The sequence below is a fragment of the Sinohyriopsis cumingii genome, chromosome 19 (genome assembly GCF_028554795.1).
Source record: "Sinohyriopsis cumingii isolate HCF-2022 chromosome 19, ASM2855479v2, whole genome shotgun sequence".
In the NCBI taxonomy this organism is placed as follows: domain Eukaryota; kingdom Metazoa; phylum Mollusca; class Bivalvia; order Unionida; family Unionidae; genus Sinohyriopsis; species Sinohyriopsis cumingii.
Genome location: NC_142979.1, coordinates 31055042 through 31080181, shown reverse-complemented (window position 1 = coordinate 31080181; position 25140 = coordinate 31055042). Strand labels below are relative to the sequence as shown.

Below are 25140 nucleotides of genomic sequence, written 5' to 3'. Positions count from 1 at the left end.
CAAAATAGTATCTGACAACTGAAGATCTCTAGCACAAAACCCTTTATCCAAAGGAAGCAATATGTCTGATTTCCATCTCAGCAAGAAGATGCCCTTTTAGCATTGTTATTGATAAACACGAAATAATTTGTTTTATGTTTAACTGATTCTGAGGACCTGTTTTGTGAGTTAGTGGTTGTTCTCACAAAGGAATATACTTAAGCAATTCATCTGATGAAGAAATGCTGGCACCTGACCTGTGAAATATGCCAATAGCATATTACCATGTGTATCCATCTGTAATGTGACTACAACAACAAACACTACATTCTCAGATCTGCCTTTGCATAACAAACCAGTAGTTCAGGGTCTAAGCTGTTTGCAGTTTGGTATTCATTATACATGCTTAAATATGTTATCTGATGTGTTACATCTTCGCTTTATATTTAGAATAATACAGCGAAGAAATTGTTATTAATGACAAGAACAAGTAAACTTTGCAGTATATTTTGAAAATTTCCAAAAGATTATGCCCAACATACTCTTAATCATCAAAACATTAATTGTGCACTTAAAATTCACAGAACTGACTTAGTGATCACAACTAATTCTGGGCACAGTGATCAAGTACTATCATTTCTTTAGATGATTTGTTTGCATAAAATACACAAAACACTGCTTATCTCCCTTAGTTTATGACACCAACAAACATTGTACATAATCTGCTTAGATGTCACCAGACATGGGCATATAACAGATTTCTTCACTGTGTATATATTTACTAGAAGAAGATGGCCCAATCAGTTCATCAAAGCAAGTGATTGTGACCTACGTAACAGGGCAAGAAGTTCAACAATGTTTGTGACCTACGTAACAGGGCAATGAGTTCAATAATGCTTGTGACATATGTAACATGGCAAGGAGTTCAAATGATCACATTTGAGGAATATTTATGTTCACAGAAAATCTTAATGGGTTTTGCATTAATTACATAACTCATCTTGCTACTGGTAGTCAATGACCAAACAAGTCCTGTTTCTCCAAAAACAACCAGAAAGCAGAGCCCAAATTCAATAACCAAATTAATTTACATTATAAATACTTGCTTATGATTTCTCTGTGTGTGTGTGTGTGTGTGTGTGTGTGTGTTTTTTGAGGTTTTTAATGTAGCTTTAACAATCTGAGTCATATATGATGTCTGTAGTGTGGCAGTTTATAGTGATGTCTAGCACTGGGGTATCACGCTGCAGACATGTGGCATCATGGCCATCCAGTCACATTATCCTGACAATGAGCCGGCCACTCCTAACACTAACTTGTTAATGCAGGTTGCCAAACAAGGCAGATGCATGTACCTTTTTCTTAAGTCTTTGTTACGACTCAGCTGGGGTTGAAACCTGTGACCTCCTGTATCCAAGGCAGACACTCTAACCACTCAGGTTTATGATTTCTGCATTAATATTAGTGACATGTTCTATTCAGACATGACAGTAAACAAAACAACATAAAATTAATGGCAGATGCAAAGAAGAATAAACTTACCTATCTCTCCATACACTAGAAGCTTAAGTACACCTGGGGGAGGCTGAAGGCAGAAGAAATGAAAACAAATTATTATATGCAGAATTGAGGATAATTTTCTTAACTGGAGTTTTTAAAGGAAACAGGAAAGTATTGTGGGATATATTCACTTTTATTACAGTCTTAATTTACAAAGTCATAAAGGAGTTAGGCAGTATTGTGCTACTTAATGCTAAGAAAAATTATCAATGTAATCTTCAAAGGATTTAATCTTATAAATAAGTTAGATCTGGTTGTCAAGTTTTGCCAAATTCATTTCTTTTCTAACAGCATTAAACGAGTATTTTCAAATTCTTCCCAATTTCTATTCATAAAAATAATCCACAATATGAAAAACTTTGATGCAAATGTGATGTCATGACCTTCTCCTGAGACACAGTGCAACAGACAATTTTAATTTACATATTTTAAGCTTTTCTCTGTGGGTGTGTGTGTGCTGGGGTGGGAAGGGGTGGGGTGGGGGTGTCTCATGTGCAAACCATGTTATTTTATACCCCACTAAACCTGACTTTCCATAAATTCAGAACAAATTTTTAACACAAATCCTTAACATTGGTCCTGCTCTAGCCACCAAAGCAGTCAGAAGAAAAGTGATACTTTTGTCTTGCCATATCTTAATCACAAAGATCCTTACCATTTCAAATTCTGTCCCAACACAGGCCTGAAGGAAGTCCTTGTGTCGAGTGTACACCTCTCTGTACATCTTGAGCTCTTTGTCTTGCTCTTGTCTGTTGAGAAATTTAAGGAAAGTGTTTGAGGACGATGTTTTCCAAAATATTTTACATACAGAATCTTACATGAGTTTCTGCTATGAAACTCATTGAATAATGTTGTTGTTGTTGTTGTTGTTGGGTTTAACGCCATTTTTCAGCACACGATAGGCTATACATGGCGGCCAGTATTAATGGTGGAGGAAGAACCCGGGAAAACCCCAGAAAGAACCACCGACCCTCGAGAAGCTACTGGCAAGCTTTCTCACATATCCACATTGGCCGAATCCGAGACTCAAACCTATGCAGACAGAGGTGAGATGGCAGTGATCCGTAACGGAGAGCGCATTAGACCACTCGGCCACTCGGGGCCCCCATTGAATAATATTATATGCCATGAGTTGTTTGAAGCAAGAGTCATATTGAATTATTCCATGAGTTTCATACATTTCACGTCGAATGAAGACAAGATTCTATTTATCACATAACATTAAGGCCTTGGCATTCCTTGATAATGCCGCTCTGTGATGCTGCTAAGTGTTACAACATAGTGTGATGAATGATTTATGACATGACATCATTTTAAAGATACTACTTTCCTAACAAATGATGTTGGTATTCATTTTAAATTCTAGTTTTTTGCTTAAGGTTGCTAACATGGAAATATTGTTGTTGTAGGGTTTAATGCCATTTTTCAGCACATGATAGGCTTTACATGGTGGCCAGTATTAATAGTGGAGGAAGAACCCAGGAAAACCCCGGAAAGAACCACTGACCCATGAGAAGCTACTGGCAAGCTTTCTCACATATCCACATTACATGGAAATGTACAATGAAACATGACATGTAAGTACAGTAAAACCTATCCCCATCTGCCAAAAAAATCATGGTCTCTCAAGACAGAGATTGCAAATATAATAAATATATATGTACATTGAGAATCTGGTCTCTCATAGCAGTGGTCTTTCAAGACAGGTTTTACTATATCATTTCATTTTGTAACCTTATTAAATTCAATACAGACATATCATCTAATTAAATTCAACATGGTCACATCATAAAACTTTTACAATAAGCCAGAGTCTATTCTAGGACATACAATTGCAGGATTTGCACTAACTTCTCCAATATCACACCTGAAAATGAGTGAAACTCGTGCATCACATTATCAAGCCATACCTGTAGTCCCTCATTAAATCCCTCCTATATTCAGAAAATGTTTTTTTATTGGGGGGGATTTCTCCTGTAAATTTTTAGTTCTAGAATAGACCATGTAAGTTCAGTAACACTATGTAATTTGTACAATTGTTGTCACTAATATATATAAAATTGTGTCAACTTAGACATCCTGCAAAATGCAATACTTATTTCATAAATTCTTAACCTTGTATTGGCAGTATATTCTCAAAGTTTACGAGGCCAAAGATATCATAAAAAAGAAATGTCTTATTTTCTGAGAAGGAAAGAAATTCGGTATTATTTGTCTATATGTACTTTACTTTAAAAACCAATCCAAACTAGATTCCCAAGGTAACTATACATTTCTCGATATCTGTAGAGAAGAAACAAGAGTTACTATGGTTACACTATAAAGTCCTAACAATATTTTATTCTGATCTTTACATACTGTTGAGACAGAAAATTAATGATTTTGAAAAGGCTATTCAAATTGTTAAATTATACTACACAAATTGTTACATTATGCTACACAGATTGGTACATTAAGTACATAGACTGTTACATGATGCTGTACAAAATCAAAACAGGTAGGATACTTACCTACTCATTTGCTTTGATGCATGTTCTATTGTATATTCAAAAACCTCTGTAACAGAAAAAGAAATCTGACAATCGGCATCATTTTGACAAATGAATAATAAAGATAATTACCACTAAATATATGGAATATGATAAAGATCTTAATGACATTTAAACTGTGTCATGTGACTTGTATTAAATACTCATTTTATTCCTGAATAACAAGCAAGTGGTGTAAAATAACATTGGTGCGGGGTTAATGGCACTTTTAACATGCTGGCAATATCATACAGAGGAAATGGAAGCTAAGTGCCTTTCAAAAGTATACACGAAGGCAGCCAACCCAGACCAACCTATGACCAACAGATTATGAGTCTGATACTCCACTGACTGAGCTACTGCAGTTCCCATCGAAATAAGCACTAAATAAAGACAAAATAGGAGAGCTGTTTATTAACAAGAGATAGCTATTTGTACTAACTGTGTCTAACATTATACTTATTGAATGCAGATCAGACTTTGACAAGGGCCATAAAAAGCTACCTGGTAGTAGAAAATGTTCTACAATCAATATCAATTGGATAAAGTTGGAAATCTGAAGTGCACCCACCTCTCCCCAGGTTGGCAGTTTCCACTACATATGGTGAGCGTCCTCTGTTGAAGTCTGGGTGAATGCTCAACACTCCATTTACATCTACTTTAAGTGTACACAGTATGACCTCATCTTGCTCTGTGCCTAACCTGGAATGATAAAAAACATAATTTTACAGTTGGTGTCTTCAAACTTCTTTCATTTTTTTGGTCATATTTTAAAAAAGTTCATGCACTATGAAGACACAGAGAAGAATATCAAGACAATTGAGTCTTTTACCTGAAAGACTAATTTTAATTTTAATATGAATTTCCTATAACAGCAAGTTTGTTTGCAATGACAAATGGCCCTCTAAAACACTGACACATCAACTGCCAATGCATTTTACTCGTCAGAAACAACAAAATGTCCTAAAATCATGCAAGTTCTTCTTTATAATGTCATTATTTACACTAAACACCACCAACACATAAAATCCATGACCAGTTTTGTTTTACTGCTTCTTCAATTCAAGTAACTCATTATGACAATAAGCCCTTAAGGTTCCATGAAGAAAAACATAAATAAAATGTCATGGAGTGAAATATACAATGATGTTTTAGCTACAATGTTATTCAATGTCCTAGATGCATATGTTGTAAACCAATTTTTTCAAGTAAAATATGTATCTTTGATAATACTTATACAATCATAATACCTAAGAAGAAAAACTACCTCAAAAATCCATCCTTCCCAAGTTAAAACCTTTAGCTAAAAAACTAAATGTTACCTGCCCACCTAGGTGGCAATTAGAGTGATCTTCCCTTCATACCAGGATTGGTGCCAAGTCCAGTGAATTCATCAGTTACTACTGGAGCAGAAGGCATGCTGTGTATATGGATATAACTGCAGGGAGGCTGTGAATGTGCATGTGCATTATGATTGGGTAAGTATTATCAAGGAACCATACTTTACCAGAAAAATTGATTTCTTCTTCAAATACATTTCCCAATCAAAATACCTTAGGAGAATAAGTAAGAGTGGAGGGAGATACAGTCCTTTATCCCAAAGAAACCATTTCTGGTTCCCTCAGGTATGCTAGATAGCTTCTACACAACTGGAAAATAGACTCCATTTGTCAGGGAGCAGTATCATTGATGGGAAAACATTTCCCTCTTTCAAATCCAGTGGAAGTTGTGAAGCCACATCTTTATGAAACTGTTAAATGATGTGGAAAGGTAACGTTTTGCACAACAGGTAAAGGTTCCTCCAGATCGAACTGAGCCATTTAGAATGAAAGATCTCTGATAAATGTACTCAGATCTCCATCCCAAGGATAATTACAGTTTGAGAACAGTTTCGCTCATATGCAATATTTGTGGTGAATGTCCTAATTCTGTGCACTGATAAATGAAGCAAATTCATTGGTGTGGGTTTAGTCCAATGTATGGAACAGATGGCCCATTTATTCAGGATGAAAGTGTCTCTGTTGCTACATCATCCTTCCCACAAACTGGGGTAGGATTTCCCTGATGCACCGACTCAATCTTCCTAAAATAGCTCCCATGGGTCCCGTTGATGACTTTGAGATGATGTGTCCAGAATAGACAGGTATTATTACCAATATCTGATTACCCATGAATGAATGTTTTCATACTAAAATGATGAGATTTATATTTAAATTCACACATTTCTTGCACCGATTGATACAGTGAAAATTGTTTGGGTGGGTTACTGGGGAAACAAGACAGAATATGGTTCAAAAGACAACAGAGTGTAACATCATTAAACAATCGATTTTAATGATTGTAAGTTCACTAGTGGTTGCTATTTTAGTTTATTTCTGCATTCAAATTTGAATTTTTGTGTGTCAACAGGCTTGCAGAATATTCTGGTAACTGATGCTGCACCAAAATTTGATTGTCACTTAATGCAACACTAATATATGCCTTATTTCTTTATCATTTGTAGACATGATTACAAATGCGATGACAGCAACACTAATATATGCCTTATTTCTTTATCATTTGTAGACATGATTACAAATGTGATGACAGCAACACTAATATATTCCTTATGTCTTTTATCATTTGTAGACATGATTACAAATGTGATGACAGCAACACTAATATATGCCTTATGCCTTTATCATTTTTGTAGACATGATTACAAATGTGATGACAGCAACACTAATATATGCCTTATTTCTTTATCATTTGTAGACATGATTACAAATGTGATGACAGCAACACTAATATATGCCTTATTTCTTTATCATTTGTAGACATGATTACAAATGTGATGACAATTTAAATAGTTTTATTAATATATGAAGTAAAGAGTTTTCCTTTCTTAAAAATGTGTACTGTTTGTCTTTGAGTGCAACAGATATGCAATACTATATGGGTGAAACAGTACATCAAGCAGCAACAGGTCATATAAGTTAAGTCACTGACAATTTGTATCATTCATATGGAAAACTAATTATAAAAATTTAATAAATGAAGCCGACTTTTTATTGTTGGGTTCATTTGTAAGGCATTCCTGATGGCAACTTCTCACTGATTACATAAATGTATACTAGAGTATCAATAGTCTTGGCACTATTTAAGATTTATTAATTCTGACGGGGAGAAAGAGAGGAAGGCTGGGAGAGTGAGAGAAAAGGAAAAGGCCTAAATAAGGAAATACAGTACTGAATAACATACATTAGAGCAGATATACTTCCAAAATGGAAAAAGAAAGTACATGTAATTCCAAAAGTGATGTTGCACCTATGGCAATGAAAATTACCTGGTTATGCTGAAATGTTAATTTTACAGAATGGAAATTTCCTATTCAGTTGAAGAGTATTTTCAGAAAATGTTAATTGTGATCAGCTAGTGTGGCATATAATGGTAATTGTGATCAAGAAGAGTGGCATATAATGGTAATTGTGATCAAGAAGAGTGGCATATAATGGTAATTGTGATCAAGTAGAGTGGCATATAATGGTAATTGTGATCAAGAAGAGTGGCATATAATGGTAATTGTGATCAAGAAGAGTGGCATATAATGGTAATTGTGATCAAGAAGAGTGGCATATAATGGTAATTGTGATCAAGAAGAGTGGCATATAATCTTGTTTACATTGGGATTATTCATTCTTGCTGTAACATCTGAAGCAGAATCATTCTTATTATTGTGATCAATTTTTAACATGGTTGGATTAATTTATTCAAATTATTTCACTGGAATTACAGTGCTGAATAATCTTCTTGGACTGAAACATTAATTTGGAATTAGGGTGAATTCAGACAAGGACATTGTGGATTATATTATTGTGACAAATCAAAAGACTTAACACATTACCACATTCCACACCATTGGCACATTAGCATGGTTAAGTCTACAGGCACATCAACACATTCAATATTTGAATTTATTTAGAACACCACTGGAATTCACTGGAACTTCATACATTTGGACTTGTGATACAACTTTTAGGACTATCTGGGATTTAATTCACAATAATGTAAATTCTTTTTAAATTTTCACTTTTTAGTCTAAGAAATAATTTATCTGTTGACTTTTTACAAAACTTGTTGGTTTTCACTCTTTTCTGATACTTAGTTTATGGTCATAGAGTCTTAATATGTGACAGTGAAGAGGTCTTTGTTCTGGTTATGTCCTGTTCAAGAGAGTGAAACTTGTCTAAAATCACAGAACTGCAGAGCCTGAATGTCCTTGGAGCTAACATCTTCTCAATGAAAAATCAAAGAAGTTTCTCAATAAAAAGTCAAAGAAGAAAGTTAGCTATCTGCAGTACCAAGGTTTTTAGGAGCAAGATGTTTCTTTGCATGATGACTGAGAGATAACTCTCCATTTCCCCTCACAGCTTTAAGAGAGGCCTTCTTGTCAGTACATGAAGGTTCGGCATTTCTGCATTGGAATTAAAAATCTGAATGCACAGTTGTTTCAGTAGACAAGAAGAAGGCATTTGCCTCCTGTGAATGTCTGCTGCATGACTCAGAAGGTTGTTAAAATCCATTTTTGGGGGGGTTACTTTAGAGGAGCAATTAGGATAAGACCATACACAGATTCACTCGTTTTCTGCAAGACCTTGGGAATCAGGTTGGGGAAAAGGTGTATGCATTGAGACCATTCCTGTTCAGTGAATGAGCATCAAGTGTCCAGGCTTTTGGAACTGTCAAGACCATGGTTGTAAGCTTGGTTTCCACATCATCACAAACTGGTCCACCAGAGGTAAAGATCTGATTTTCGACCAAGAAAAGAATGAACCGTTCCATGTTAATCAGCTGATTGTCTCTGAACATTGAGTTCACCATGACACTAAGCCTGCCTGTCAATGAACGCTGAACAGCTTCAAGATACGATGTTATCTGTGACATTATGTCACACTAACTAGATCCGGTCTGACGCCAACTGCCCACATGGCATGGTGGATTATAATTTCCTCTTCATCTCTAACTTACCTCTCCCTTGCACTGAGGTCTCCCATGATGTGCATGATTTGGACCGGTGCTGACAACAGATGATTCTGAAGCTTTACGTCATCTGATGGTTTATCCACTACCAAGTTCTGTTTTGGAACAAAACCACCATCTCTGCAAAACAAACAGCATTGGCTATAGTATCATTTACACCAGACACATGCTACTGTGATAATATAAACATTGACTTATTCTCTAATATTTTCTGTAATGTTTTCCCTATGATCTCTAGAGAGTAGTATCTGCAATTTTATTTTTAATGTAATTCTTATCAAGTTTGTAATTCTCATCAAATCTGCATCAAGTCTATGACATTCACACAGTTGCAGATAAAAAGTTAAGTTTTTAATCATAATGAACAACACATTCTCAAGGGATTTTCCAAAGTTATATTGTAATACAATGTGAACAGGTAACTGACTGAATATCATAAACATAACTGTGAACAGGTAACTGACTGAATATAATAAACACAACTGTGAACAGGTAACTGACTGAATATCATAAACACAACTGTGAACAGGTTACTGACTGAATATCATAAACATAACTGTGAACAGGTTACTGACTGAATATCATAAACATAACTGTAAACAGGTTACTGACTGAATATCATAAACACAACTGTGAATAGGTAACTGACTGAATATCATAAACATAACTGAACAGGTTACTGACTGAATATCATAAACACAACTGTGAACAGGTAACTGACTGAATATCATAAACATAACTGTGAACAGGTTACTGATTGAATATCATAAACATAACTGTGAACAGGTTACTGACTGAATATCATAAACACAACTGTGAACAGGTTACTGATTGAATATCATAAACATAACTGTGAACAGGTTACTGACTGAATATCATAAACACAACTGTGAACAGATAACTGATTGAATATCATAAAGACAGCTGTGAACAGGTAACTGACTGAATATCATAAACACATCTGTGAACAGCTAACTGACTGAATATCATAAACACAACTGTGAACAGGTAACTGACTGAATATCATAAACACAACTGTGAACAGGTAACTGACTGAATATCATAAACGCAACTGTGAACAGGTTATTGATTGAATATCATAAACACAACTGTGAACAGGTAACTGATTGAATATCATAAAGACAATTGTCTAGAAATGACATATCACCCCAGTTATCAACTAATGTAATGACTCGTACATAGAATATGCTATGATCCACCACTCTCAGTTTTTATACTATGGTGTATTGCTGTCAATACTACTTACACTGCACATCATTTCCAATGTAAAAGAAATAGTAAATGCAAATGATTCTAGGTATGAAAAGGCACCTCTAAGTAACCTGAAATACAGGTGTAAAAAGTTTGGTTGAAATGCCTGGAATGGCCTGTGAGTAATGATCTCATAAAATAAATAAGGCAGACAGACTGACAGACAGATTGACATAGTGATAGCAAAATCTCCTTCATATTACATACTGTGAGGATAACAAGTTTAAGAAAAACAACAATAAAACATAAAATTAATCAGTTCATTAAATGTCCAATAATATGTAGGGGGTTAAGGGGAAACTAATTCTGACAGTGTAATACCTATTTGCTACTATTGCACTGCTTTCCTTTCCTGGACTCATAGTAAAAGCTAATTATACACTCCACCAATTAGTATTGGAAGGCCAGAATGGAAAAGTACATGACCTCATTTTGATCCCTTAGTCACAGTCAACATGTGGAATACCATCTTCTTTTGAGTTTTTACCAAGAGTAAAGGACATCAGAATAGAGTGGGAGAGAATCTTTAAATAGCAACAGGTGTGAACTACATATTAATTAAAATTAGTTTTACACATATCCCTCCAAAACAACTACATTTTAATAACAGCAATATATTACTTAATGCTGAATTGACCAATTGTGGGGGGAAGCTGATAGCCTCAATAAATATGGTATAGAAAACTATTGCACCTACCCATATGGTAGGAGTATTTACTGCTGTTAGTCTGTACAAGGATGGGTCACATTCTGTACTATCACTATAGGACCAAGAAAAAAATCCCTTCACTCTGATATGCTACAGAACTAGCATAAAAGGAGAAGGAGGTATTGTGAGACTTCTAAAATGTGATTCCCACCATATCATCCAAAGGAGTAATTCAAAAAGGCTGAAGATGTAGCAGCAATCCTAATTTTATGAGCCTTAATTCTCATTACAGACGCTCTCTCTCAGTGAGGGACTAATAAGCTCTCTTAATAATGTGGGCAATCCATAAGAAAATAGTGGCTACTGAAATATCAGAGGAACCCTTAAGAAGTAGAATGAGGTGCTTCCAACCCTTCCTTCTCCCTTCACAGGAAGACCTAGATGGGCAATGAGTCCTTTCTTTATTATCCATAGCACAGATACAACCAAGCCCAGGAATCTCAATAGGGATCTCAAAAGGAAGTAGAGCTATTACACCAGTTACAGAAGATTCTCCACTTTGCATCATATGCCCTGTAAAGAGATGGATTCCTAGCCTAGACAATGCAGATGACAACCTTTGCTTGAAAAGTGGTCCTGGTGGATTAATCACTTGAGGTGAACCAAACATGAAGGTGGAGAATCTGTGGGGTAGAGACCCCCTGTCCTGCAACAGCAGGTCCCTCCTCTGTGGTAACCTCATAATCTCTTGGACTCATCTACCAACAGGTTGAGGAAGTCACTACACCATGACTATTGGGGATGGGTTTTTTTTAAAAGGATGGGCAGAGTAGTGGAGACTCTGACTTTGTGGAGTACCTATGGAATTATTTTGAAAAGTGCAAAGGCATACATGGCGGAAGGAGGCAGTCAACCATTCACCACCATGTCAAAACATTCAATCTTCTTCATCTTCCAAATCCTGGCCCAACAGGTGAGAAGGAGTAACAGGACCCCAGTGGAAGGTGAGGGACCATTGCCATCTTGCTATTGTCACAAACCCACTCTACAGGACTGCCCCTACTATTGGTCTTTCAAGGCAAATGAGATCACTAATATCTTTTCAGATCGTCTAGTGAATGAGGAGTGACCCTGCTTCATTTTTGTTGCAACAGGCCCAGTGCAATTGAGCAGGTCCACATGTCCATGGCCTGTCACATCCACCCTTCCTTACAGGGACACCAACGGCTAAATTGGGTGGAGAGGAAGACTCATGTCCTAGAAAGGTGGACAGTTACCAGCCCTACCCTTGTCCTCAGACTGATAATCAAAACCCAGTGACTGGTAGCTGGTGTTCAAAATGTGGTGACTGTTGTATGACCAGTGACCAGTACCTGTTTAAAAACTATTCCAGTGATGCATATTTGACGGGTGGGCCCGTATCAACTTTTTTTGATCCAGATAACTGCTCTTATCTCAAAGGAAGGTTCAATTTGCTAATCTCATTCACAAGGTCACCAACCATGAGATGCTGCAGATTGTCCCTAAATAAGACGTGCAATTCACTATAAAGTGTTTTTCCTCCCCTGGGAGGGGCCAAGGATTAATAACTCTCAATGGCTCGGATGGCATCATAATGAGCATCAGGGATTCTTGACCTTTGGTGATCTCTGGACCACAGAGATCACAGAATGTTCCTGCCCTAGAGGGACAGTTGTTTTTCCCAACAAAGAGATCAAGACGTTCCTGTGAATGAAATCTGTCCGCCAGTGATTATAAGGAAGAGAGAATCTTCTTTTTTCCATTGTATGTGCAGCAACTTTCTGTGAAGTTCCAGACCCAATCAGAACATAGACAAAAAACTGGACATCCATTCATGCATGCACAACCTGTGCAACTTAGCAAGTGGGATGCGTGTTTCATGTGTTCTTTCTGTACCCACTCTTTGCAAGCTCTGAAACGTAAAATTTCACACACACACAAAATCCAGAACTAAAAATGTGAAAACACTTACCCAAGCCAGAACAATGAGAGGTTATGCAATTTACTGAAGTACATCTTGCAAAGCAAGGTGCAGAAGAAACAAACACAATTTACAAAAAGATCACAAATAATACTCAAATAAAGCATGTACTGCCAAGACAAACAATCAATACAAAAAGATTGGTGAAATAACAAAAAGATAATTGAAAACAAATTTGGATGATCTGCATAGAACATATTTAATGCATACATCATCCAAGGAAAAAGAAAGATGGTTTTCCATAAGTTGGCTGTGACTAAGGAGTCAGACTGGGATCATATTTGTCCTTTTTTAATTCCAGCCTTTCAATACTAACTAAAGGGAATAATTAGGTTGGACTGCGGGACTAAGAATCCCAGAAAAGAAAAGCAATGCAACAGTAGCAGGTATTTGTATTGCTAATATTAAAAGTTTGTTTTACTCGATAAAAAGAAGAATCACTTTTGTGTGATTCTTTGTCACATCTCTAGTCTCATGATATTCAGCATTTATTGGTAATAAAATATATTTGTTAGTGTAACATATAGTTTGTTAAAGTTGCTCTAAAGTAATATAACCTGTTCATTTATCAGTTAAATCATAGTTACTGACTTGGTATACTAGTATATTTGGTGCTTCATGAGAGATACTGTTTAGGCAAGACCTGAAAATTTTGATTCTGACTCGCTGGTCTAGGACCAGGAAGACTGTACACTGCCCCAGTTCGTGTACACTGTACACTGACTGTACACTGCCCACGTTCATGTAAATCAAGCCCTGGTCCAATAAGCTAAGCATGACAAGCTAACTTTGGTAAATCCAAGCAGCAGATGCTTAAGTTAAGCTTCATTTGATGAAAACACATCTGACTGACAAAACTGAGACTTGTTTTGTAAGTTAAATTATCAATTTCAGATAATGTGTTACAATACCAGTCTCTCAAAAGCAATACTATTGCCTTCTGTATGAATAAGTGCCCTTTCTTATCTTTTAAGATATTTATTTTATGGATTAATTAATAGTTAATAAATTAATTAGGGATTAATCAATTTATAGGAACAACACAAAGAACATTAAAGGTATATGGGTGCAGGCAATATATTAACAGGTCATAGATCAAAAATATCAGTCCTGAACTTGGATTACTGTAACTGGCTTAACCCTCTGTAAAGGGTTTTCTATTTTCAAATCCAATTTTCTGAATCATGCGCATGGTATAGGGTACTCACTGGTACAACCTGTTACCTAACGCTAGCCATTTGTCAAAATATACAATGAATAAATAAAAATTTGCGTGCCAAACTGAGGTACAGAAAGCTTCTAGTTAAAAATTTTCAGGTTAATCTTGGCTTAATGTGTATAAAGAGTTATGTTAATGTACTTATTATTATAATTTTGGTACTGTTTGTATTTCCACTATTATTAACAAAATTAAATTCCTGCCAATACAAAATCTATGAAGTAGTGTAAGTCCAGTGAAATCTAAACAACTTGAATTCCATGGAACTTAATAGCTTGAATTTCAGAGAAATGTCATTTGTTATGTATATTTAATTTGTATTTGTTAGGGTTTATTTCCTACATGATTAAATGTTATTTATAAGTGTATTTTGGAACTGACCATGTCCATTATCAATTTCATGTTGTACCTGACTAAAGACACTGATGTTGTTTTTACTTTGAAAACAAATAATAGTTAATATTTCCCTTGGAGTGTTGGTTAAATAATCAGACCATTATCAATAGTGGTAAACCTATTTACTTGGGTCTGAGTCTAGGATATTGGAATCCCCCCATACAAATACCTAGCCTACTTGATGCTTACCATGGTCTTATTATAATTTTATAACAGGTTGTTCTAGAAATGAACTTCTGTCCTACGTCCTGGCTCATCAATGCCTTCAGCACTGGATCTTTTTCTAACATCAATGGAATTTAATTAGAGCTTTATTCATTAGGACTGGTGACATAACTTGTTGGACTATTTGGGATTTATTTTGCAATACTGTAAAAAAATTTAAATTTTCACTTTGTATTCTAGGTAAATAAATTACTTGTTAAATTTTGTGAAACTTGTTGGTTTTTGCTCTTTTCTCTTACTTAGTTTAGGACCGTAGGGTCATAATACAGTCAAGTTAAAAAATGTACATTTCTAAATAACATGTACTGATATTATATATGATGCTGTACATCCACTGATACACTGAACAAGTCAATATTATTTTATGTCTTCAGTACTTAATTTATAATAGCCACATTAATTGGATCTGGGTGACATGTTGCAAACAGCTAAACAGCCTTTCATGGTAGCCTGACATCCTAATGTAATGCAGAATGAATGAATCCTAGTGATTACAGAATCAAGTGACTGTGGATCAAGATTGTGAGAGTGCTGTTCCTGCCACCATGAGGTTTTTACTTAAATGAAATACTGCCGCAACTTAACCATCTGAGTGACTGAAGGTGTTTGAGCCGGGCAAGTTTAAGTTGCGAAGATTCCACTACAGTAATGTCATTTGTTTTTTTTTCAGACTTAAATGATACATTCATTAACTTAATTTTTAATTGAGACCAAAAAATAAACACTGTATTATAAAGGTTTAATATTACACATTTACCAAGGTCTATATTGTGTGACAAAAGTAAACAATACAATCTAAAAAGTAAACAATGTCCAGTAAGCTGTTTAATAAATGGCATGGGAGGTATAAGTGCCATTTTAGAAGTGTTAGCTGCAATGCAGTATTTTCAATTAATTCTGATACTTCAAGCCATCAATGTATGTTAAACACCAGCTTAGTGTACTGTATATACTTGCTTGTAAGTGAATCAAACAACAAACAACACAGACCCCGATCTGCCGTTGCATAATGATCAGACTGTGCTGCATGTTCTATTTATTATTCCTGACAAACTGCACAGATCTGTCATGGCATTATATAGTGGTAGATCTGGGTCTGTGCAGATGCATTTAGAGTTGCCTTACAGCCAAGTATATATGCTAACTGTAATATGGTCACAAATCTTTCAATACTACAAATCTTTCAATACTACAAAAATATAACAATGTTGGATACTTCCAGGTTAAGTAGAAAACTAATACAGGCAAAACAGCGAGCCATTCAATTAAAATGAACATCTCTATTTTTAAGCATCAACTGCTGCAAAAATTATATAAATATGGTTTGAACCATTCATTACCTCTCTTCATTGCTACACTGAAAAACTCCACTAAAGTTTGGAGATCTGCTACTTTTTGCCAAGAAAGTAATGTATTCTCAATGATGACAAGAATATCTAATAGTAAGAACTGTATATTGAAATCTCTTTGGAACTATGACATTCATATAAATCCTCATATTATTAGTAGATGGAACAAATTACTCTTTAAATGTGCCATTTAATTTCATTCTTAACACTGCATGACACAATTGTTTTAAATGTATCTGTATACTTGTATGTATGATATATATGTTCTTTTATGTTTACAATGCTTTTACTTTATATGTATATCTTAATTTAGATGTATGGAATTTGTAGTCTGAAATAAAGAATTCTTATCTTATCTTTTATATATATATATATATATATATATATATATATATATATATATATATATATATATATATATGCAATAAACTGACAACAAACAGTGCAAAACTAGTATCTAGCTAGCCTGAGTACTTTTGACTCTTTAACAAGTCTTTTTCAAAGGCAAATACAAAACATAGACAAGACAATCAAATAAAACAGAAAAATGGTTATGTTTGCGAAGTTTTACATGGCTGTTTCTACAGGAAATCAACCTCTAAACTCTTTTATGTGTCAACTAGTTTATTTCAGCTTGTTGCCGATACTGGAAAATATTTGTATTGACCATGAAATTGATGAGCCATAATATAATAAATAAATAAATAAATAAATATATATATATATATATATATATATATATATATATATATATATATATATATATATATATATATATATATATATCAACTTGCATACTTGCATGCATAACACAACTTGTGTAACTTTACTTACCATGAAACAGAAGTCCCCATGCATTGTAAAAAAAATTTTGAGACAGCAAAACAGAAATGCTGGATGGAGGGAATCACAATTTTATTTTTTCAAACCTTTAGGCATAGGAGAAGAGATTTCAGATTTCAATGGATAAATCATTGTCTCTTCTGCATTTATGATCCCATCTTCTGTTTAACCTGAAATTTCCTCTCAGGTCTATCGACAAAGCAACACTAAGTGCCTAAGAGAAATTGGTGATTGTGATATCAGATTTAAATTAATAGGAAGAAGAAAGCTATTCAACCCTATACAACAGATTATGGGAAAAACAGTATCAATCTTTAAAAATCATGGTAAATCGTAGTTACAAAGATAGTGTGATGACTTTTACTTTCTTTTTGCTTTTATCTAGTATGTCAAAAGATATTTACTTTTACTTTTTTTTGCTCTTATCATGGTTTGTTCTATAACTGAAAATGTAGTAGAGAAATTCCAGTTGCAAATATGGGAGAATTTCCTGAATATAGGAAGGATTTAACAAAAAAATAAAGATATCAATCTTTCAACTTAAAGGCATCTAGTTAATATTATAGAGAGTTTTGGATGTAAACGGTTGGAGCATCAAAAAGCTCAACAGTACATTAACAAAACAAAATCTAACAAGTTACCTGTAGGTGACAAAAGAAAATCTAACAAGTTACCTGTAGGTGACAAAAGAAAATCTAACAAGTTACCTGTAGGTGATAAAACCCGCCCTATAGAAACAAAACATTCATTACAAACTAACTAAACGTCTATCACAATTAATCGCAACTAAAGAATCTGAAGCCTGTGGAATTCATAACTAAGTGAGAAATTGGAATAATCTGACATGAGATATATTTATAAATCTATGTTACTAAATAAATTTGTCATGTCTGTCTTTTGTGTCATAACTCCATCAAACAGACACTAGCTTCATCCATCGTTTCTGAGCTAAATGTTCGGCAACATAGATCAAAATCAGTGAGTTTTTTGAATTTCTCAGTTTTATCTCTAAACTTACAAGAACAGTACACTGACATCTGAGACACAGTATACTAGCATATGAGACACAGTATATTAACAGCTGGACACAGTATACTGACAGCTGAAACAGAGTATACTGATAGCTGAGATACAGTATCCTGACACCTGAAACACAGTATACTGACATCTCAGACACAGAATACTGACATATCAGACATCATGAGTAAGTCAAATAAGCATTAGGAACTTAACTGATCAAAGTAAATACTATATCATTATGACAAGATTTTATCACAACCAGATGACTTGTACCAATGGCCACTTTTATACTGAAGTCTTTTAGCCAGCCATTTCTGCATTCGAGTCTTACACATACCATGCTTTAGTAATGGGCTGAGGAGTTTTGATTGAAATGGAAACTGCCAAATGTTCCTCTTAAGTTCTAAATAAGGGGATCAATATAACATTGATGAAAAGCATAAAATAATGCCCACAGCAAAGTAACTAAATATAGACTACAATTAGACTTAGTTTGGATAAATTATTTCTTTAAAACAACAGTTTAGATCATGCAATTCAAACTGTGATTATATATCATTAAAAGTATTATTAACTATGATGATTGTTTTTTTACTGATAAAATACAAATATTTTGTTACGACAGTTACAGCCATCTTTGAAAACTATATATTTGGAAGTTGTATAAAAATAACAAATGATCCTTTCAACCCCCTCCCCATAAGCAACTTTCAAGCTTATCACAAGAAGACAAGGAATTTCATGAACAATCAGAGTGTTCTAATTAGCAGCTAGCCTTCTACTTTCACAAACTGCAACATGGTAGCTGTCTACTTTTACGACTCTGTAACATTTATTGTTACATTGATCCAGTCCAGTACTGGCTACTTTTTCAAATCAATAACATTTATTGTTACACTGATCCAGTCTAGTACTGGCTACTTTTTCAAATCAATAACATTTATTGTTACATTGATCCAGTCTAGTACTGGCTACTTTTATAAATCTATATCATTTATTGTTACACTGATCCAGCCTAGTACTGGCTACTTTTTCAAATCAATAACATTTATTGTTACAATGATCTAGTCTAGTACTGACTACTTTTATAAATCTATATCATTTATTGTTACACTGATCCAGTCTAGTACTGGCTACTTTTTCAAATCAATAACATTTATTGTTACAATGATCCAGTCTAGTACTGACTACTTTTGCAACTCAGTAACATTTGTTGTTTCAATGATTCAGTCAAGTACACCACTCCCTCAATAACTCATGTCCTTATAACTCATGAACCTACTTGTAACATGGAATTGAACATGGATTCCATTTTTTAAACCAGAAAATACCAAAATATTGATCCTTATTTGCTGAACTTTAAGAAAATCATGCTCAAAATTGGTTTCACTATTACTTCCAATTAAATGACGACTAATATATTTTACTAATTGAACAAAAATTAAGTTCTGACATAGACGATTGTTTCACGTAATAAATATTACTAGCTTTTAAAAAAAGGAATCTTGTTTGGTGATGTATCATCAGTTCGTCTGGTTCCCAGCACTTTGACTCCTTGCTTCACACTCAGTTATTGCACACCAAGCAGAAAACCAGACTGATCAATAACAACAAAAAGCAGTGACATAACACACCAATGTTTTCAAGTACATGTGAAAGTTGCTGAAACCAGTTGGAATAATGTTAATGATCTTTCAGATGTTAGGCATCTTGGAAATAAATGTAATTTATAGAGAATAATAAACAACTTCATTAGAAAAGGAGCTTTATTGATAATTATTCTCAAACTAATTATAAAGCAAGTATTCTGTCACTTAACTGCCCCGTACCCCCTCCCCACCCCACGGTTTTCTTGATGTCTAACCATGATTTCCATCACATCTTATTTTATGGGAGGTCCTTTGGTAACTAGTGCCCTCACTTATAGTGTAGTCTATGCTCCTGGACCCCATGGTGTGCGAATTATTAAGGGAGGGGTGTACTAGCTACTTCATTAGATAATGAGAGGGCTAATTTATTACAGATGTTTACATAATTCTGCACTGGGTGCAAAATCTAAAGTTTGTTAAATGATGAAATTAGCAGATTTTTTATTTATCTATCTTACTTGGCTCTCTTCTGTTTAGCTCCTCCAATCTTTCGCCTCCGTAAATGTGCCATTTTTTCTGCAAGAATGGAAGGTTTCTCATTTGGGGATGTTGTTTTAAAATCTGTTGTCTGCAAATAAACAGCAAAGAGAATAACAATTTATATTACATCATAATTCTTCCCTTATGAGGAATATCATTATAATATGTAAATGAGTGATGTGTACACCCATTTTTTTCATGATGGAGGTATTTAAAATTAAAATCAAACCAGCAAACAATCAGACTGCTCCGGTGGCCTAGTGGTTAGAGCATCCGCCTTGGAAACGGAAGGTCGTTGGTTTGATCCCTGGCTGAGTCATACCAAAGACTTGCAAAAATGGTACTAACGGCTGCCTTGCTTGGTACTCAGCATTAAGAGGTTAGTTTTAGGATTGGTCGGCCTGGTGTCAGGATAATTTGACTGGGTGGGACATCATGCTACATGTCTGCAGCATGATGCCCCAGTGCTAGACATCACTATAAACTGTCACACTGCAGACATCGTAGCAATATGACTGAAATTTTTTAAAGCTACGTTAAAAATCCAAATCACACAAATGCAAACAATCATCTTTATGAGAAAATACTGCATGAGTTACCTCCATCATTACCTGCAATAATCTTTGTTCTCATTTACAAATGTATCTGACCACTCCAGTTGCCTAAGTGGTTAGAGCATTTCAAACTGACACTCTGCAGGCAATAAAGTGATATGAGGCACATTGTTAAAGCTACATATAAAAAAATCAAAATTTCTCACTATCTCAAGTATTTCATTTAAAAAGTTTCTTAAATTTGAAACTGTTTTCTACTAATTGCAAGAGTATGCAAAAGTTTAGTAATACAGATTTGTGTGATTACATTATTTTATAGACAGAGTTGTGTGATTACGTTATTACACAGACTGAGTTGTGTGATTACATTATTTTATAGACAGAGTTGTGTGATTACATAATTACATAGACTGAGTTGTGTGATTACATTATTACACGGAATGAGTTGTGTGATTACATTATTACATAGACTGAGTTGTGTGATTACATTATTACATAGACTGAGTTGTGTGATTACATTATTTTATAGACAGAGTTGTGTGATTACATTATTTTATAGACAGAGTTGTGTGATTACATTATTACATAGACAGAGTTGTGTGATTACATTATTTTATAGACAGAGTTGTGTGATTACATTATTACATAGACTGAGTTGTGTGATTACATTATTACACAGACTGAGTTGTGTGATTACATTATTACATAGATTACATTATTCATTAACAATATACATCTGAACTTCAATTCTAAAACTTTCTTAGATATGTAATACAAACATACTTTAGATTAATTCCAAGACAATATGCTTTAGATGGATATTAAAGAGACATATTATCTATATGCTTTAGATGGATATTAAAGAGACATGATATTATCTATATGCTTTAGATGATATTAAAGAGACATGATATTGTCTATATGCTTTAGATGGATATTAAAGAGACATGATATTATCTATATGCTTTTGGATATTAAAGAGACATAATATATCTATATGCTTTAGATGATATTAAAGAGACATGATATTGTCTATATGCTTTAGATGGATATTAAAGAGACATGATATTATCTATATGCTTTTGGATATTAAAGAGACATAATATATCTATATGCTTTAGATGATATTAAAGAGACATGATATTGTCTATATGCTTTAGATGGATATTAAAGAGACATGATATTATCTATATGCTTTTGGATATTAAAGAGACATAATATATCTATATGCTTTAGATGATATTAAAGAGACATGATATTGTCTATATGCTTTAGATGGATATTAAAGAGACATGATATTATCTATATGCTTTTGGATATTAAAGAGACATAATATTATCTATAAGCTTTAGATGAATATTAAAGAGACATAATATTATCTATAAGCTTTAGATGAATATTAAAGAGACATAATATTATCTATAAGCTTTAGATGAATATTAAAGAGACATCATATTATCTATAAGCTTTAGATGAATATTAAAGAGACATGATATTATCTATAAGCTTTAGATGGATATTAAAGAGACATGATATTATCTATATGCTTTAGATGAATATTAAAGAGACATGATATTATCTATAAGCTTTAGATGGATATTAAAGAGACATGATATTATCTATGTGCTTTAGATGGATATTAAAGAGACATGATATTATCTATGTGCTTTAGATGGATATTAAAGAGACATAATATTATCTATAAGCTTTAGATGGATATTAAAGAGACATGATATTATCTATGTGCTTTAGATGGATATTAAAGAGACATGATATTATCTATAAGCTTTAGATGAATATTAAAGAGACATGATATTATCTATATGCTTTAGATGGATATTAAAGAGACATAATATTATCTATAAGCTTTAGATGAATATTAAAGAGACATAATATTATCTATAAGCTTTAGATGGATATTAAAGAGACATGATATTGTCTATATGCTTTAGATGGATATTAAAGAGACATGATATTATCTATATGCTTTTGGATATTAAAGAGACATAATATTATCTATAAGCTTTAGATGAATATTAAAGAGACATAATATTATCTATAAGCTTTAGATGAATATTAAAGAGACATAATATTATCTATAAGCTTGAGATGAATATTAAAGAGACATGATATTATCTATAAGCTTTAGATGGATATTAAAGAGACATGATATTATCTATAAGCTTTAGATGGATATTAATGAGACATGATATTATCTATAAGCTTTAGATGGATATTAAAGAGACATGATATTATCTATAAGCTTTAGATGAATATTAAAGAGACATGATATTATCTATATGCTTTAGATGGATATTAATGAGACATGATATTATCTATAAGCTTTAGATGGATATTAAAGAGACATGATATTATCTATATGCTTTAGATGGATATTAAAGAGACATGATATTGTCTATAAGCTTTAGATGGATATTAAAGAGACATGATATTATCTATAAGCTTTAGATGGATATTAAAGAGACATGATATTATCTATATGCTTTTGGATATTAAAGAGACATAATATATCTATGTGCTTTAGATGGATATAAAAGAGACATGATATTATCTATATGCTTTAGATGGATATTAAAGAGACATAATATTATCTATAAGCTTTAGATGAATATTAAAGAGACATAATATTATCTATATGCTTTAGATGGATATTAAAGAGACATGATATTATCTATAAGCTTTAGATGAATATTAAAGAGACATCATATTATCTATAAGCTTTAGATGAATATTAAAGAGACATGATATTATCTATAAGCTTTAGATGGATATTAAAGAGACATGATATTATCTATAAGCTTTAGATGAATATTAAAGAGACATAATATTATCTATAAGCTTTAGATGAATATTAAAGAGACATAATATTATCTATAAGCTTTAGATGAATATTAAAGAGACATAATATTATCTATAAGCTTTAGATGAATATTAAAGAGACATGATATTATCTATAAGCTTTAGATGAATATTAAAGAGACATAATATTATCTATAAGCTTTAGATGAATATTAAAGAGACATAATATTATCTATATGCTTTAGATGAATATTAAAGAGACATGATATTATCTATATGCTTTAGATGGATATTAAAGAGACATAATATTATCTATAAGCTTTAGATGAATATTAAAGAGACATAATATTATCTATAAGCTTTAGATGAATATTAAAGAGACATAATATTATCTATAAGCTTTAGATGGATATTAAAGAGACATGATATTGTCTATATGCTTTAGATGGATATTAAAGAGACATGATATTATCTATATGCTTTTGGATATTAAAGAGACATAATATTATCTATAAGCTTTAGATGAATATTAAAGAGACATAATATTATCTATAAGCTTTAGATGAATATTAAAGAGACATAATATTATCTATAAGCTTTAGATGAATATTAAAGAGACATGATATTATCTATAAGCTTTAGATGGATATTAAAGAGACATGATATTATCTATAAGCTTTAGATGGATATTAATGAGACATGATATTATCTATAAGCTTTAGATGGATATTAAAGAGACATGATATTATCTATAAGCTTTAGATGAATATTAAAGAGACATGATATTATCTATATGCTTTAGATGGATATTAATGAGACATGATATTACCTATAAGCTTTAGATGGATATTAAAGAGACATGATATTATCTATATGCTTTAGATGGATATTAAAGAGACATGATATTGTCTATAAGCTTTAGATGGATATTAAAGAGACATGATATTATCTATAAGCTTTAGATGGATATTAAAGAGACATGATATTATCTATATGCTTTTGGATATTAAAGAGACATAATATATCTATGTGCTTTAGATGGATATAAAAGAGACATGATATTATCTATATGCTTTAGATGGATATTAAAGAGACATAATATTATCTTTAAGCTTTAGATGAATATTAAAGAGACATAATATTATCTATATGCTTTAGATGGATATTAAAGAGACATGATATTATCTATAAGCTTTAGATGAATATTAAAGAGACATAATATTATCTATAAGCTTTAGATGGATATTAAAGAGACATGATATTATCTATATGCTTTAGATGGATATTAAAGAGACATGATATTGTCTATATGCTTTAGATGGATATTAAAGAGACATGATATTGTCTATAAGCTTTAGATGGATATTAAAGAGACATGATATTATCTATAAGCTTTAGATGGATATTAAAGAGACATGATATTATCTATAAGCTTTAGATGGATATTAAAGAGACATGATATTGTCTATATGCTTTAGATGGATATTAAAGAGACATGATATTGTCTATAAGCTTTAGATGGATATTAAAGAGACATGATATTATCTATAAGCTTTAGATGGATATTAAAGAGACA

At 33.0% G+C, this 25140-nt stretch overlaps 1 protein-coding gene across 1 annotated transcript in view; it reads right to left on the bottom strand.

Annotated features, from left to right (window-relative positions):
• LOC149775374 (tectonic-like complex member MKS1) overlaps nt 1–25140 on the bottom strand; it is a 74451-nt gene that overhangs the window by 31137 nt on the left and 18174 nt on the right. The window contains exons 5-10 of the mRNA XM_089944518.1: nt 20169–20278; nt 9075–9206; nt 4639–4769; nt 4050–4095; nt 2195–2288; nt 1522–1564 (exon numbers count right to left, since the gene is read on the bottom strand). Coding sequence (XP_089800644.1) covers nt 1522–1564; nt 2195–2288; nt 4050–4095; nt 4639–4769; nt 9075–9206; nt 20169–20278 — 556 coding nt within the window. The remainder of the gene's footprint in view (nt 1–1521; nt 1565–2194; nt 2289–4049; nt 4096–4638; nt 4770–9074; nt 9207–20168; nt 20279–25140) is intronic.